This window comes from Staurois parvus, unplaced genomic scaffold (assembly GCF_062004578.1).
Source record: "Staurois parvus isolate SC_StPar_1 unplaced genomic scaffold, SC_StPar_1.0 ptg000092l, whole genome shotgun sequence".
In the NCBI taxonomy this organism is placed as follows: Eukaryota; Metazoa; Chordata; class Amphibia; order Anura; family Ranidae; genus Staurois; species Staurois parvus.
Genome location: NW_028317888.1, coordinates 2,015,604 through 2,034,831, shown reverse-complemented (window position 1 = coordinate 2,034,831; position 19,228 = coordinate 2,015,604). Strand labels below are relative to the sequence as shown.

The 19,228-nt window shown below is 44.7% G+C and overlaps 1 protein-coding gene across 1 annotated transcript in view; it reads left to right on the top strand.

Moving 5' to 3' along the window:
• The window catches only part of LOC149468114 (uncharacterized), a 91,970-nt gene extending 73,013 nt beyond the window's left edge, over positions 1 to 18,957 (top strand). Inside the window, exon 3 of the mRNA XM_089670636.1 lies at positions 17,667 to 18,957. Within this exon, the coding sequence (XP_089526762.1) occupies positions 17,667 to 18,546 (880 nt within the window). The 3' untranslated portion in view covers positions 18,547 to 18,957. The remainder of the gene's footprint in view (positions 1 to 17,666) is intronic.
• Positions 18,958 to 19,228: the final 271 nt, after the last annotated feature.

The window sequence follows — 19,228 nt, the reverse complement described above, 5'->3', positions numbered from 1 at the left end:
ATCTATAGAATGCCTTGGAGAGTAGATATTATTCCTCATTTACAATCATTATGTTTTGGTGTAACAGTGATTAAATGGAGAATTGTAACTATCAGGAGGTTGGATTACATAAAGCGATTAGAATAATAGTTGTACACACAGAGGAGAGATAATAAAAGAATAATTTGTATACTGATCTACTGATTGATTACGGCTTTGGTAGCATGCATACAATATTCCTAACAATACCGATAAACTCCAACACACTAAATATATATCATGGGATTACAAATCAGCAAACATACCATAATATACGTCCTACATTCTTATGAGACAATCTGGTATTTTATCCCCATCACGTCTTTTCATATAGCATGAATTATATGGAAACATGGAGGTTCCTTTTTGTACCTTTTCACGAAAACAAAATGAGTCTCAGCAGTGTTACTGGAGTCACCTTGTTACATAGTTACAGAGTTCATCTGGATGGAAAAAAGACACCAATCCATCCAGTCCAACCAACAGAAAAAACAAAAATGTATGCAGTAAGTAGTAAAAGCGCCTAAGTATATAGGTAACAAGCTGCTATGCACAAAAAAGGTACCAATATCACCCTAGGAAATAGCAATGTATATATAAAGTGCAGCGCTTGATGTTAAAACCAATGTGTGTAAAGAAAAGAAAATAAATCCTTATTAAATTGTAAATATATATAAATAAAAGTTCAAAAGCCGAAGAAGATAGTCCAGCAAATCAATATAAAGATATAAGTGCTCAGGTGACTTAGAGATCCGGTACCCGTGTGGTAATGATAAGGCAATGCGCACTCACCGGACGCGCATAATAAATGCGGTTTTGTGTATAAATAATCCCGATGTCATCTGATAGTGGGTGGTCCTCCCTCTGTTGGGTATGAGGCTGATGGTCCTCTTCCACTAGGGGTCCCCCTATGAGCTCCTGGTAGGTGGTATCCCTCTGGTTAGGCTGGGTAGCAGTAATCCATCCCGGGAGTGTGTCTGTGGACTAAAGTACTCCCCCTTCTCGCCAGAGATTGTGGGCAGCAGCACGCAAATGTCATCACAGCTGGCTTTCCACTCTAATGCAAGGTGGATCCGTTTACTCTGAGTTTATTCTTGATCCAGTGCTGTGCTCTGCTGCATCTCTTCTTTCTTTTCCCTGGTCCCACTAGAGCAGTGGTCTCCAAACTTATTGGTTGATGGGTGGAGGGAAGGGAAACATAAAAAACAAAACACACAAATAGAACAATACATGAGGAAATGTACATCTTACTGTAAAGGTCTCAGTAATCTATAAACAGAAGAATCCAGAAAAGAACTCTCACAGATCTGCAGCTTTGTAGAGTTAGCATTCATAATACACGGCTCAAAAAATGAAAGAAAGACTTATTAATCAGAGTCTAGCATCAAGTCAATGAGACTCCTGAGATATTGATCTGGTCAGTGAAGTCGCAGAGGGGGCTGTTAATCAGTTTCAGCTGCTTTGGTGTTAATGAAATTATCAGGTGCACTAGATGGGCAACAATTAGTCAACCCTCGAAACAGGAATTTACAGGTGGAGGCCACTGACATTTTTTTCCCTACTCATCTTTTCTGACTGTTCTTCACTAGTTTTCCTTTTGGCTAGGGTCAGTGTCACTACTGGTAGCATGAGGCCATACCTGGACCATAGAGAGGTTGCACAGGCAGTCCAACTCCTCCAGGATGGACCATCAATACCTGCCATTGCCAGAAGGTTTGCTGTGTCTCCCAGCACAGTCTCAAGAGCATGGAGGAGATTCCAGGAGACAAGAGCATGGAGGAGATTCCAGGAGACAAGAGCATGGAGGTGATTCCAGGAGACAAGAGCATGGAGGTGATTCCAGGAGACAGGCAGTTACTCTAGGAGAGCTGGAAAGGGTCATAGAAGTTTCTTAACCCACCAGCAGAACAGTATCTACTCCTTTGTGCAAGGAGGAACTTCATGAGGGTGTCCTGAGGACCCAACATCCTCTAGTGGGCCCTGTGCTCACTACCTGGCACCATAGAGCTGGATTGGCATTTGCCATTGAACCCCAGAATTGGCAGGTCCAACACTGGTGCCCTGTGCTTTTCACAGATGAGAGCAGGTTCCCCCTGAGCACATGTGACAGATATGAAAGGGTCTGGAGAAGCCATGGAGAACGTTCTGCTGCCTTTAACATCATTCAGCATGAAAGTTTTGGTGGTGGGTCAGTGATGGTCTTGGGAGGCATATTCATGCAGGGACGCACAGACCTTTACAGGCTAGACCAGCAATGGGCAAACTACGGCCCGCGGGCCGTATACGGCCCGGCGGACCTTTTAATCCGGCCCGCGGAGCTAGGCTCCCGCAAGGCCAGTGGTCGGCAAGCCGCGGCTCTTTACAAATTTAGATGCGGCTCTCCTGTGTGCCGGGCGCCCGCTCCCCTCCCTCCTCTCCTCCTCTCCCCTCCCTCCTCTCCTCTCGGATGGCCGCCCCCCCTCTCGGATGGCCGCCCCCCTCCCTCCTCTCGGACGTCAGGACTCTGCAGCTGTCAGGATGTAGGCGGGGCAGCCAGGATGTAGGCGGGGCAGCGTGACGAACTCCTCTCACAGTCCTCCCTGAAGACCAGAACGGCGCGGGAATACGAGAGGAACGCGCGGACCAAAGGTAAGTGAATTGACACAGGGGGGACTTACTATATGGGGGATGAATTACTATATGGGGGACTTACTATATGGGGAATTAATTACTATATGGAGGACTTACTATATGGGGAATGAATTACTATATGGGGGACTTACTATATGGGGAATTAATTACTATATGGAGGACTTACTATATGGGGAATGAATTACTATATGGAGGACTTACTATATGGGGAATGAATTACTATATGGGGGACTTACTATATGGGGAATTAATTACTATATGGAGGACTTACTATATGGGGAATGAATTACTATATGGGGGACTTACTATATGGGGGATGAATTACTATATGGGGGACTTACTATATGGGGAATGAATTACTATATGGGGGACTTACTATATGGGGAATGAATTACTATATGGGGGACTTACTATATGGGGGATGAATTACTATATGGGGGATGAATTAATATGGGGGATGAATTAATATGGGGGATGAATTACTATGTGGGGGATGAATTACTATGTGGGGGATGAATTACTATGGGGGATGAATTACTATATGGGGGATGAATTACTATGGGGGATGAATTACTATAGGGGGGATGAATTACTATGGGGGACGAATTACTATATGGGGGACGAATTACTATATGGGGGACGAATTACTATATGGGGGATGAATTACTATATGGGGGATGAATTACTATGGGGGATGAATTACTATATGGGGGATGAATTACTATGGGGGATGAATTACTATATGGGGGATGAATTACTATATGGGGGATTAATTACTATGGGGGATTAATTACTATGCTTACTATGGGGGAATATTACTATACTTACTATGGATGACACATACACATCATTCATCTACTCTTGGTCCGGCCCCCGGGTCCAATATATGAACCCATTGCGGCCCTCAAGTCAAAAAGTTTGCCCACCCCTGGGCTAGACAATGGCACCCTGACTGCCATTAGGTATTGGGATGAAATCTTTGGACCCATTTTCAGACCCTACACTGGTGCAGTGGGTCCTGGGTTCCTCCTGGTGCATTGGGTCCTTGGTTCCTCCTGGTGCACGACAATACCCGGCCTCATGTGGCAAAAGTGTGCAGGCAGTTTCTGAAGGATGAAGGAATTAATACCACTGAATGGCCCCCCATGCTGTCCTGACCTAAATCCAATAGAACATCTCTGGGATGTCATGTTTAGATTCATCCAAGCTGCCAGGTTGCACTTTAGACTGTCCAGGAGCACAGTGATGCCCTGGTCCAGATCTGGGATGAAATCCCCCAGGACACCATCCGTGGTCTCATTAGGAGCATACTCCAACATAGTCAGGCATGCATGCAAGCATGTGGGGGCTATACAATCTACCGAGGACCATTCTGAGTTGCTGCAATTAAATTTCGGTAAAATGGACTCGCCTGCTGCATCATTTTTTCTTGATTTTTTGGGGTGTCTTTGAATTCAGTTCTCTGTAGATCGATCATTTTCATTTCCATAAAACAATGGGGCATCCTTACATTCCTAACACATTACCCAGCCCATGTCAGTAGTGAGATCCAGCAGGAGATTTTTCCTCATTGAGATCTGATGGGTTTTCAAAGTGTTCCTTTCATTTTTTGGAGCAGTGCGTAACATAAATGTAAGGGTCGAGTAGCTGAGATGTGAGGTGATCAGTAGAAATATGTAATTGTGAATCTAGTTTCATTCCATGTTATTACAGATAAGTGTTCAGTATTCGGTCAGAGACATATGTTCACCAATTAGCATCTGAAAGGACAGAGCAGCTTCTAGGCTAGAGGTGTCACCTGGATGCCAATACAATGTTGTCACCTATGTAGCCAGAGTTTGCCACCTTCTTGAACCTAGAAGAAGAATCCTAGTCATTTCGGCTACAAGAGTCAGCAGGAGACCAGGAGAAGGCTCTGAAAGTGTCTGTCAGCTTTGATTTATATCCACAAATCAAAGGAATGTATTTCATCTCTCATAAAAGCTAAAATATTTGTTGCAGAGAGATGAAAATACTTCCTTCTGTTTGGACACACTGTAGGCTACATCTGCATGTAAAACTATTTGTAGCCCCTGTGGAATTCCAGAGAAACACAGGAAACAGTTATATGGTGCCTGATTGCAACAGCTGAACAGCGATTGGTTCTGTTGTGTTCGGACTAACACACTGGTGTCGGAAATTCTATCGCTGACCAAGTGATCCAAACTATTCCTGGCCCATTCAGCTCTGGGCACTTCAGAACCCAGAACATCCAATGGGCTGCTACAGGAACACCCCCCAGGGTTGATTGGCCAAGGGCTAATGTGCAGCCCACATCCATATTTCAATAAATTGAGGAACCTGAGATATGGACGGGGTGATTTGTACGGAGCCGGTTCCATGTGACTGGTGAATCGTGGACTTTCTCTGACTTGCTCCAGTCACAGGATAAATCTTGGTAAAAGTTTTATTTCTGTTTTTATTCCCTTTTATTTTATTGTGAATAGCCAATTGTGTGTCTTTTTGTATTTTCGGCAACTTTTTTTCTTTGTACATATTTAATGCATTGCCCACTTTTGGGATATTAAATCATAAAATGAATAAGTGACTTCTGTGTACTAAGCTCGGGCTCATATCTCCGGAGAGATTGTTGTATTGTAGAGTCTATGTGCTCGGTCTAAGTTCATTGCCAATCTGCATGCAATTGTACTGTGTGTTGGCAGATTGCCTGCAGATTGTAACATAGATCTGCCAGACGGAGATCTGTGTGTGTGTGGTGGCCCAGTAGAACAGTCTGTGGACAAACTGTTGGGTGGTGGCAAGCTACCGTGTGTTGTGTGTCTAATGTGGGGGTCTGTGGACAGTGGAAGAGTGATTAACACCGGGGTTCTAGCTTGTAGGATAGCTGGAGGAATCCTAGAAGGGTGTGCCAATTGCTAGACTGCTCCTCAATCCTTAGCGTGCACCAGATTGTATATAAGATTCATATCTGCCTGTGTGTGGTCAGCCAGCTGGAGTGGAGTCTCCCTCTAGTGGTGGCCAGAGGTAGTGTGGGCTGTGAAAGGGTATCCTGGCCAGTCTTATATGCTGAAAGTCCCCCTCATTCCCTCTTTACCCCAAGTCACGGGTGGACCACGCCTTGGTTAGCTAGTCGTCATGGGCATGCATTTTATCCGTGACACAGTGTATAATCCATGATGTGGGACTTCTCTTGTCCTCATTACATTGGAGTACAGAAATTCTTCCATTGTGACATTTATTCCCGAGCTCTCCCAGAATCCCTCAGCTTGGAATAATGGTCCCTGTGTGTGCAGAAACGTAGAGAATACTTCCATATACCGCGTCTCTTCATCTTGTTCATCCTTCTCATTGGCAGAACAATGACATCTCAGCTAGACTAGAGGATGTGGGGACCACCACGGGATTATTTGGTGTTTGTAATCACCCCCCCCCCTTGTTCCTGCACTGAGGGGTCCCGGCTTCCATTCCTTCTCTATACACAGAACAAAATACTTCAGTTGGGGAAAAGTGTGTCCCTTGCGGGACTTGAGACCTGAAAATGACCCTTGTCTATTATTTGGTATAATAACTCCCATGGTTCAACCCGGGGAAACAATGAAAATATGATCTTCCTCATAGAAATTCTAACAAAAGGCAACATTTTCTATTTTAAGTCAAAATTCATTTTAAATTGTTCCCCATTCACACAGAAGGAATGTACATGCTTTGTCACTGAGCGCACTGCTATACAAATGTTTTTTATGAATAGACCCCTAAATGTCAGGAGATATAATATATTCTATTGTATTGTATTATGTTATGTTAAATTATATAAAGACGGGAAGTATGGAGCAGATAAATGAACAGACCTCCTAGTAATGTCATTACCAGGCTGCAGCTAGGGGGAGCTCTAATGTTTGAAGTGTTCCCACAGGAGAGTGATTCCTTCTAGCTCACATATACTTTTTGTATTTCTAGTAAAATTGGACTTTTGAGGTAGAAGATTATACATTGTAGCGCCCTCCTAGTTCAGCCAGGGGGATCTACACCCTAATGGTTGGTCAGAAGCTGCTTAGCAGCTGAGGTGTGATAGCCAGAGGGGTCACAATGTGGTCAGGGGGGCTGAGATGAATATATAGGTAGTGCAGCGCTAGACAATAATATCACATAGACAAATATAATGGAATAATACAAATAAACTGATGTGAGCACATATAGAAAACTCTTACAAGGATGTGATAGAAACACATAAGTGTATAGAAGTAAATAGAACCCCAATATTCCAGATGGCCTATAAAGTACAATAGTCCTTGTGTCCCTCAATACATGCTACATGGGGGCATAAACCCCTTCATAGTGTGTGGCATGCACAACACAATAATAAAGTGGCCTTAACGGAAAAAATCAATTCATGATAATAATTATGATCTTCATGCAGGTGTGCAACCAATCAGTGACAGTCCTCAGTGGCTGGGGTGCCCCCTCACCTTCCTGCCCCGGCCCCACAGGGCCAATGAGCCTTGCAGTATTGCTGTTCCACAGGAAAGCTTCCTTGTTAGTAGTAATGTTGGGACTCTCTCCTGTACCGGGGTCTCCCCTGAACTCTCCTGCTTCTCAGGGCCAATGACCTTGCAAACTCGTCCCCAATAAAGTAAGAAAATCCGATATAGTGTGAAACCTTTTATTGTTAAAATATAAAGACGGATCTACTCACATCTGTAGATGTTTTCACAGCATTAGTTCCACTACAGCATGGGTGTACTGCATGTGTGGATATATCCGGGTGCACCAAGATGGCGTCGATGCTGGATATGATGTCATTGCGCTGCCGCTCGAGCTCCTCCTACTGGCGTATCCCTGACTGATAGATGTCCTCTGTCATCTCACACAGACCTGTCAGAGCAGCACTCATGCTTTCCATAGCTAATTCTGGCATCTCCAGCTGTTCTCCAATAGCTCTGGTCTCGGTATTTAGCAACCCCATGTCCTTAGAGGTCCTCTCCAGTATATCATCAATAATGTTTGTGTCATTATTTATCATGAGTGTTATTCCCCATCCCGTGTAGGTAGGGAACCATGACCACACCTTATTCCCCATCCCGTGTAGGTAGGGAACCATGACCACACCTTATTCCCCATCCCGTGTAGGTAGGGAACCATGACCACACCTTATTCCCCATCCCGTGTAGGTAGGGAACCATGACCACACCTTATCACCCATCCCGTGTAGGTAGGGAACCATGACCACACCTTATTCCCCATCCCGTGTAGGTAGGGAACCATGACCAAACCTTATGCTTCCTAGCCATAAATAAAAGATGAGTTATAGCTGTGTATGTGAGGGTTCAACTATGTCCTCATCTAACCACCCCAACAAACAACATTTAGGATCTACAGGGAGAGCAAGAGTGAACATTTTATTATTCAGCTTCATTACAGATGTCCAATAGCTCACTCATTTAGGGCATTTCCACAGCATATGTAATAGGGTTCCGGTTTCTATAGCACAACGTGGGCAAAGGGGGGTGTCCCTCCTGTGCCAATCAAATAATCTCTGGGGGGGTGAAATAGGTGTGATGGACAATGAAAAGCTGGGTAAGCTTTTGTGATGAAGACACAGATGCCAATAAAATATTAAAAGAACCGTGGACCACTCTTCATCAGAAATACACTCCAAATCCCTGGACCACTGCAGTCTACAATTAACAGACATGGCCCTGGATACCCGTTGGATCAATGCACTATATAGTGAGGAGATCTGTCCCTTTTTGGTGGGGGAGTGCACCAGTCGACTAAGAAGAATGGGGTTATCCAAGACCCACGATGAAGACCTGGCCTGTGCAAAGATGGCATGTCTAAATTGTAGGCATTGAAAAAAGAGAGAGTTAGGCAAGCCAAGCTCCGCCCTTAAAGTTTGAATGTCTTTCATCAATTTCCCATGGTACGGCTGAGGGACATATTTAAGAGCCACAGCTGTCCGCACTGCAAAGCCCTTCAGTTTAAGAAGCTCCGGGTAGTTCTGGTTATTAAGGATACGTGTGAATGTGGTAAAACCTTGAGATTGGAAATAATATTTGGCCTTGCTCCACATTCTGTCAATCAGTGCTAGAGTGGGGAACTGTGCTAGGGCTTTGAACTCACCTGCTTCCAGGCATTCCACTAAATGATCTGTGGACACAATCCCTAGAAGAAGTGACCTGACCGGGTCTGGGTGTGGATTGTCCTGCCAGGCTGGAAAGTGTTGTAACTGGGCCACAATATAATAAAGAGAAGGATTGGGAACCTCAGGGCCTCCCATATCTTTTAGCCTCCTGTAGAGTTTCTAGTTCAATCCAAGGCGTGGTATCCACCAGATTAAGGAGCCAAACACCATATCAAATCTTCTAAAGATCCGTATAGGAATCCAAACAGGGACGTTGTGCAGAATATAAAGTCATTGAGGGGCCCAGATCATTCTGATGAAGTTACACCTCCCTACCACGGATCGAGGGAGTTTAGTCCAGCTAGTTGTTTTCTGTTGAAATGTTTTAATGAATGGATGTCAGTTTAGATCTGTATATTCGATAGAGTGGGGTGAATGATAATACCCAGATATATAAAGGAGGCCACTATTTCAATCTGCGCAGCTTTAGGTGGTGTGGGATGTGTAAGGGTGTCCAGTGGGAGAAGGGTGGACTTATCCCAATTTATCGAGAAGCCGGAGAAGGAGCCAAATTCACTGATTAATGTCATTGGTTGTGTCAATCAGGCATTTGTATCACCCAAAAACAGAAGGGTGTGTATTGATAAACCCCATAAGACCAATGAAGTGGGTGTAAAGTGGAAGCAGTGGATGTGCAGAGAATAGGATTTGGAGCCCCGAGCTCTTTATCTCTGAATGTCTCCACATATTTGTAGTGTATTTGTGATGATTTCTGTGCACACACAATAGGACAGCGCTGTGACACATAATGCTCTTCTAGATGACAGGGAATCCTTCCCTTTGTTACAGCAGCAGTCCGCTAGAAGGTTTTTGTAGGTTTGGAGTTGTTACACATAGCGCGGGTTTTATCCATTTATAGTGATGACATCATTGCCCAAATCTGGGGGTCACCAGCCATTTCCACCCTTTACTCCCAGCTGGGGGGCTTTGTATCCATATACCAGATGTTCTACAGGACTAAATCTGCAATCAATGTTACTGCAAAATCAAAGGAGCCAAAACCCCTCCCCCGAGGAGTCATATATTTCTGTCCCCCTTGGTGGGAGTGGAGGTGACCCCTCTATAAGGATCTACAGTCCATACACACCCAGCACAAGGTCGGGGTCACACTACCAGACGCTTCTCGGGGCTGCAGTTCCTCTGAGCTCCACAAGGTGGGGATCTCACTTCTACCCAGACAGGAAGTCTCTATGGAAGACAGACAGGAAGTGATGTCAGGTACAGACAGGAAGTGATGTCAGATACAGACAGGACGTTCCAGAGGAAACCGTATGGAGTAATGAGGGAGTAGAGAGGAGACATTCCAGGATCTGGCAGCAGAGGAGGTAATACGTAGATGAACCCCTTCAGGGGGAGGAGTTGATGATAATATATTTGCCCCCAAAGCTGGCCTACATGGTTCAGTTTTATTGTTCAGCCAGCGGGATGACCATAAAAACTGAAGCGATTCCCCCATCCACACATTGGAGGTGGATGGGGGAATCCTCCCCGCTGCACTCTTGTATTCTGACAATGGGGGGACTCCTCCACTCTCAGAATACACAGATCAGCACTGAAGCTATTGGCTGCAGCCGCTGGGGGAGTGGCTTTTATCCGGCAGTGACCACACATGGATGGAAATGTGAGCGATCCCTGCTGAACCAGCTGAATTTCCATGGAGCTGACCTCACAGCTCCTCCTCCCAATGTCCCTCCATCCAGAGTCAGAGAATCCTATGACATCACACTGACCTCACAGCTCCTCCTCCCAATGTCCCTCCATCCACAGTCAGAGAATCCTATGACATCACACTGACCTCACAGCTCCTCCTCCCAATGTCCCTCCATCCAGAGTCAGAGAATCCTATGACATCACACTGACCTCACAGCTCCTCCTCCCAATGTCCCTCCACAGTCAGAGAATCCTATGACATCATGCTGACCTCTTAGCTCTCAGGATGTGGGGGACCCTTGGCATCCTCAGTAGTAAAGTTGGACTTTTTGTCCATTATTGTATGTATTGATGCCAAAATTGCTTATGACAAACTTTTAACCTATGGAGTGTGAGGCCCTGTGTGTTGGTAATTTACACCTCAGCCTGAAGTGGGGCTTTAACCTCCCTGGCGGTATTCCCGAGTGTAGCTCGGGGTAAAATGTCAGTACCAAAAGCGGTAACACCCCCCAGCTACACTCGGGCTTACCATGCGGCGCTGCATAGGGATTCCCTGAAGCGCTTACCTTGTCCTGCGCTCCCACGATGTGTCCCCTGCAGCATCCCCGGCCATCTCCTCTGGCCAATGCCGGCATCCGACTTCCGTGTTCCGGTCCCTGTGACGTCGGGACGTACGGGCGCCAGAACCGACGGAAAACTTGAAATTTTTTAAAAAATTTCATTTTTAAAAAATGATTATTACATAGTAAAACATTCCTGTATCAAACCATTTCACATACATTGTGTCCCGAGTGCTTTGTCCGGCGCCCTGCCTGCATTTTGTCTGTTCTTTTTGCCAGGAAACTGAGAAATGTCCATGGCGTCCAAAAAGCATCCATTTAGGTAAGACGCGGTTTTAGACCGGCTAGAGAACAGCGATAGTAAATCAGAACCACTTGCAGAATTGAGTGATAATGATTGGCGGGGGAAATTCCTCATCAGACACTGAAAACGATTCTGCGACTTTGCTCAGCGATGTGCGAACTTGGCGCTATATTTCACATTTCAGTGTTTTTGGTTTGATTATATTATTCAATTACATTTATTATTATTATATTATTATTTTTATGATTATTTATTAAATTATAATTTATGATTTCGTGTTTCAAGTTTTATCATATCCGGGATGTTTACTAGACTCTTGTTCAGACAGATTTCAGTGAGTTATTCCTAAAAATTACAGGCCTACAATAAAAAAAAAATACATATTTCCATGCAAAAAAATGTACCGCTTTCAGCACCAAAAATCTGAAATAATCATACCGCCAGGGAGGTTAATAAAATGGAGACCTGAATGGAGAGGTGAGGAGGATTCTGGGAATATCATTTGATGTGACTATTTGTGTTCAGATGTAGAGTTTTCCTCCTGTGAAGTCTGGAGATCATATGACATCACATTGCCTCCACCTCCCTCCCTGATAGAAGAGAGAAAGAAGAAGAAGATTCTAGAAGTCACCAGAGAGATCACTGAGCTGCTGACAGGAGAGGTGAGCGGTGCCGGGAATTCTGGGACATTCTCCAGTAACAGACAAGGGATGTGTCTGGATGGTGACTGTATCATTGTGTGTGTCAGGTTCCTATAAGGTGTCAGGGTGTCACTGTCTATTTCTCCATGGAGGAGTGGGAGTATTTAGAAGGACACAAGGATCTCTACAAGGACGTCATGATGGACAATCAGCCGCCCCTCACATCACCGGGTAAGAGGAGACTTTATTGTAAAGGAGAGAGCAGTACGGAGGATCCACCTAGATCCCCCATCATCTGATAAACACATAGAAACAATGGATTCAGTCAGTGTGTGTGTTTCCTACAGATGGATCCAGTCATGGGAACCCACCAGAGAGATGTCCCCGTCCTCTGTATTCCCGGGATTCCACACAGGAAGGTCACACCATCCCTCACCATCATCAGGTAGATGATGACAATTACTGGTAGTTGTGATTTATACACAGCATGTTTGTTACAATGAATGTTTTATTATATCTTTCAGAGTGGAATCCTCGGGGATGATAATATTGATGTTAAAGAAGAGTATAAAGAGGAGGATGAGGAGTATGGAGTGATGGAGGAGTTTTCAGAAGGACACAAGGATATGATGGAGCCACCTAATACCAGGAACCCACCAGAGAGATGTCCCCGTCCTCTGTATTCCCGGGATTCCACACAGGAAGGTCACACCATCCCTCCCCATTGCAAGGTTGGTGGAATGGAGCATCTAGAACATGAACTCATGGAGACAATGTGTGGATTTTTTTTATGTGACCTTACATTTTACAGATGATATTTTCCCTCATTTCCTTGATTTAGAGTGGAGATCCAATCGATATAGAATTTGAGGTGAAAGCAGAAGAAGAAGAGGCGTATGTGAGGGATGATCAGCAGTCTATGGAGGAGGATGGAATAACGGGGACATTTATAGAGGAGGACACTCCTACAGAGATCAGCACAGGTGGGTCATGAACACTAAATCCATTCCTCCACCCATACTGCTCACTGATTGGTCCAGAGTAGGGTGGGGACTGGGTGATATCAGCCTGTAATCCCCTGGTCACTTTCCTGAGCTGTGTTCCCCGTCCTGTATTCCTGGATTTCTCTCGGATAATCTTCCTTCTCTGTGCTGCAGACACAATTTATGTATCTAGACTGGATTTATGGAGGTTCTGGGGTTCAGCTGGCAGCAAAATGTTCATTTTTACTCTAAGCATTGCATAATGTAGGCACCCAGGACATGTGACTGGGGTCTCCTGCCTTGTGCCTGACTCCTCCAGGGTTCCTTGCTCTGTGGTCTGCTGGCTGTGCCGGGTGGAGGGATATGTCTGTAGTGTCTCAGACCCAAGTCACTGAGTGCAGTCTCAGGAGATGGGAGACAAGCAACCCTTTAAGGACCTTTAATTACTGAATACCAATATTATGAGCCTTGACCATTAAACTATATAAATTATATTATACATACTCCTAACCCCTGCACTATATACTCTATGTTGTACATTACATACTCCTAACCCCTGCACTATATACTCTATGTTGTACATTACATACTCCTGACCCCTGCACTATATACTGTGTTGTACATTACATACTCCTGACCCCTGCACTATATACTCTATGTTGTACATTACATACTCCTGACCCCTGCACTATCTACTCTATGTTGTACATTACATACTTCTGACCTCTGCACTATATACTCTATGTTGTACATTACATACTCCTGACCCCTGCACTATATACTCTATGTTGTACATTACATACTCCTTACCCCTGCACTATATACTGTGTTGTACATTCCATACTCCTGACCCCTGCACTATATACTCTATGTTGTACATTACATACTCCTGACCCCTGCACTATCTACTCTATGTTGTACATTACAAACTTCTGACCTCTGCACTATATACTCTATGTTGTACATTACATACTCCTGACCCCTGCACTATATACTCTATGTTGTACATTACATACTCCTTACCCCTGCACTATATACTCCATGTTGTACATTACATACTCCGGACCTCTGCACTGTATACTCCATGTTGTACATTACATACTCCTGACCCCTGCACTATATACTCTGTTGTACATTACATACTCCTGACCCCTGCACTATATACTCTATGTTGTACATTACATACTCCTGACCCCTGCACTATATACTCTATGTTGTACATTACATACTCCTGACCCCTGCACTATATACTGTATGTTGTACATTCCATACTCCTGACCCCTGCACTATATACTCTAAGTTGTACATTACAGACTCCTGACCCCTGCACTATATACTCTATGTTGTACATTACATCCTCCTGGCCCCTGCACTATATACTCTATGTTGTACATTACGTACGCCTGACCCCTGCACTATATACTCTATGTTGTACATTACATACTCCTGACCCCTGCACTATATACTCTATGTTGTACATTACATACTCCTGACCCCTGCACTATATACTCTATGTTGTACATTCCATAGTCCTGACCCCTGCACTATATACTCTATGTTGTACATTACATACTCCTGACCCCTGCACTATATACTCTATGTTGTACATTACATACTCCTGACCCCTGCACTATATACTCTATGTTGTACATTACATACTCCTGACCCCTGCACTATATACTGTATGTTGTACATTCCATACTCCTGACCCCTGCACTATATACTCTAAGTTGTACATTACAGACTCCTGACCCCTGCACTATATACTCTATGTTGTACATTACATCCTCCTGGCCCCTGCACTATATACTCTATGTTGTACATTACGTACGCCTGACCCCTGCACTATATACTCTATGTTGTACATTACATACTCCTGACCCCTGCACTATATACTCTATGTTGTACATTACATACTCCTGACCCCTGCACTATATACTCTATGTTGTACATTCCATAGTCCTGACCCCTGCACTATATACTCTATGTTGTACATTACATACTCCTGACCCCTGCACTATATACTCTATGTTGTACATTACATACTCCTGACCCCTGCACTATATACTCTATGTTGTACATTACATACTCCTGACCCCTGCACTATATACTCTATGTTGTACATTACACACTCCTGACCCCTGCACTATATACTCTATATTGTACATTACATACTCCTGACCCCTGCACTATATACTCTATGTTGTACATTACATACTCCTGACCCCTGCACTATATACTCTATATTGTACATTATATACTCCTGACCCCTGCACTATATACTCTATGTTGTACATTACATACTCCTGACCCCTGCACTATATACTCTATGTTGTACATTACATACTCCTGACCCCTGCACTATATACTCTATGTTGTACATTACACACTCCTGACCCCTGCACTATATACTCTATATTGTACATTATATACTCCTGACCCCTGCACTATATACTCTATGTTGTACATTATATACTCCTGACCCCTGCACTATATACTCTATGTTGTACATTACATACTCCTGACCCCTGCACTATATACTCTGTGTTGTACATTACATACTCCTGACCCCTGCAGTATATACTTGTACATTACATAGGAGGAATTTTGCTCCCATTTCCTACCAGCTGGACATTTTATATCGGATGATGTGATTGGAGCACAGACTTTTACATGGTGATAATAATGTGATAACATCCTCCAACTTTGGACCCTTAACCACTAGCCTACAGGGCACTTATACCCCCTTCCTGTCAGGCCAATTTCCAGCTTTCAGCGCTGTCACACTTTGAATGACAATTGCGCGGTCATACAACACTGTACCCATATGAAATTCTTATTAATTTTTTTAGACAGAGCTTTATTTTGGTGGCATTTAATCACCTTGGGGGTTTTTTTTTTCTTAAACAAACCAAAAACCACTGAAAAGTTTGAAAAAAAAAAGTTTTTTCTTAGTTTTTGTTATAAAATTTTGTAAATAAGTAATTTTTCTCCTTCACTGATGTGCGCTAATGAGGCTGTAGTGTTGGCCACTGATAAGATGCACTGATGGACACTGATAGGTGGCACTGATGGGCACTGATGAGGAGGCACTGGTAGGTGGCACTGATGGGCATTGACAGGCATCACTGATGGGCACTGAGAGACAGCACTGATATGCGGCACTGACTGGCATTGATAGGTGGCACTGACTGGCACTGATGAGTGACACTGAAAGGCAGCTCAGATGGGCACTGATAGGCACTGATACGTGGCATTGATATGGCACTCATGGGCACTGGCAGGTGGCACTGATGATCAGTGTACCTGTCCCCTCTGCGGAATGCCGATTACTGGCTCTCCTCTCAAGCTGTCAGTGTGACAGCTCAAGAGGAGAGAAATGCCGATAACCGGCATTTCCCTGTTTACATGTGATCAGCTGTGATTGGACACAGCTAATCACATGACCGAACTGACATCTTCAGCTCTTTCAGTGGATCAGTGATCCGCTGTTTCCGAGGGACACAGCGCACCGCCGATCTCCACGCTGCGCGCTCCCTGAGCCATGCATGCGCGGTGAGAATGGAAGGACATCATATGACGTCCTATCAGAACGAGAGAACCACCTTGCGCCCGTCATTGGACTGTATGGCAGGCGGGAGGTGGTGAAACAGAAAGTGATAATGAGGGAGGAGTCAATACCCCAATGATGGTGGTCTTCAGGATCAGTCCAGTCTTCATCTTGTTTGTTCTCCTGACCCTTATACTATATATGTTGTACATTATATCATTCTGATACTATATACTTCTAACTTTTAACTCCCTTAATAAGTTGTACATTACATCGGCTTTACTTCTTTTGCTCCCATTTCCTCCCAGCTGGACATTTTATATCGGATGATGTGATTGGAGCACAGACTTTTACATGGTGATAATAATGTGATAACATCCTCCAACTTTGGACCCTTAAACAGAAAGTGATAATGAGGGAGGAGTCAATACCCCAATGATGGTGGTCTTCAGGATCAGTCCAGTCTTCATCTTGGTTGTTCTCCCCCCATCCTCACTCTCTGACCTCTGGTGGGGCTCAGCCCCGCTGTTCTTCATGACTAAATCATGGACTAAATAAGGAAGTGCAGTACTTCTTGTGTTGGGAAGATGGCGATGAGTGATAGAGGGGGTGGGGACCCTCGTCCTATAATCCCCTCATCACTGTCCCTCCTATAAAAGACAGTTCTGGTTGTTTCCTCACTCTCTGACTAAGGTCCATGAATAAAGAAATGACCTGGTAGGAGGTCAGAGGAGCCATTTCCTAGTTCCCTTGAGGGTGGAATTGTAAGCTCCTCAGAGACCAAGCTGCCTGATGAGGGCGGAGTCCTGGTTTGGGGGAACCAATCAGCTCCTGTCTAGTAATCCTCTTTGTCTTTGTATTTTAGTCCATGGCCGGGAGATGAGGAAAACCTCCGAGGATTGTCTCACTTTGTCTCCAGACTGGAAAGTAGAAGATGAGGACATCACACAGTATAGTCCAGGAGAAAACCCGGCTCCCTCCAATGTCCATCCGGCACCACCCAGTGTAGATGGACCATCGGATTCCTCGTATCCTGAGGAACCTCAGACCGTGCGGGACCGGGCCGGCCTTCCAACAGGGAAGAGCTTCTCCTGTCCTGAGTGCAGGAAATGTTTCAGTTCTAAATCCATTCTTAATGTGCATAAAAGATCTCACACGGGGGAGAAGCCATATTCATGTCCTGAGTGCGGGAAATGTTTTTCAGTCAAGTCCAGTCTTTACACACATCAGAGATCTCACACGGGGGAGAAGCCGTATTGCTGTCCTGACTGCGGGAAATGTTTTTCAAGGAAGTCTAATCTTAACAAACATCAGAGATCTCACACGAGTGAGAAGCCATATTCCTGTCCTGAGTGCGGGAAATGTTTTTCACAGAAATCCAGTCTTCACACACATCAGAGATCTCACACGGGGGAGAAGCCGTATTCCTGTCCTGAGTGCGGGAAATGCTTTTCAGAGAAGTCCAGTCTTCATAAACATCAGAGATCTCACACAGGGGAGAAGCCAAATTCCTGTGCTGAGTGCGGAAAATGTTTTTCACATATGTCCGATCTTTACAGACATCAGAGATCTCACAGGGGTGAGAAGCTGTATTCCTGTCCTGAGTGCGGGAAATTATTTTCACGGACTTATGATTTTTACAAACATCAGAGGTATCACATGTGGGAGAAGACACTTTCCTGTCCTGAGTGCGGCAAATGTTTTTCAACGAAGTCCCATCTTTACAGACACCAGAAATCTCACACGGGGGAAAAGCCGTATTCCTGTCCTGAGTGTAGGAAATGTTTTTCACAGAAGTCCAATCTTAACACACATCAGAGATCTCACACGGGGGAAAAGCCGTATTCCTGTCCTGAGTGTGGGAAATGTTTTTCACAGAAGTCCCATCTTAACACACATCAGAGATCTCACACGGGGAAAAATCCGTATTCCTTTCCTGAGTGTGGGAAATGTTTTTCAGAGAAGTCCAATCTTCATAAACATGAGAGATCTCACACGGGCGAGAAGCCAGTGTCTGGTCCTGAGTGAGGGAAATGTTCCTCACTGAAGTCCTGTCTTCCTGTACATCAGGGGTCCCACACAGCCCTGGAGGTGTATTAGTGCCTTGAGTGCGGGAAATGTCTTCTAGATGAATGTTGCTGGACATCCCAGCTCTCGTGGGGAAGAAGCACACCCTGATATACACCTCAGATATACTCCATGGCTGATCTTCATCATGGAAGAAACAGTTGATAAGGAGATCAGAGGCCCCCAAAGACATGGATGAAGTGTGGGACCGGGTCGGCCATTGATAGCAGGAGAAGAATAAAAATGGAGTCCTGACCTAGAGCACTGGGCTGACTTTTCATTGGTGTACAACCTATATGCTAGAGATGGTTTGCACCTGAATGGAAGGGGGTCTGCTGCGCTGGGGGAGGGGTTTATGGGAAGTCTGGAGGAATATATAAACTAGGATAGAGGGGGGAGGGAGAATTCAATTATAACGGGGTAGACAGATCAGACAGGTCAGTACTTATTGGGGGGTGGAATGGGGAAAGATGGGGGGAGGGCTATGGCAGATGGTAAGAAGGTTCCCATGTTACAAACAATCAGTGGAATTGGTACCATTTGTATGAAAATAAAAAATACACAAAATCCATATGAACAAGGTGTCAGTGAATGGACAAGGTGTCAGTGAATGAAAGTGTTTGTTCCCCAATGCCGGAAGTGT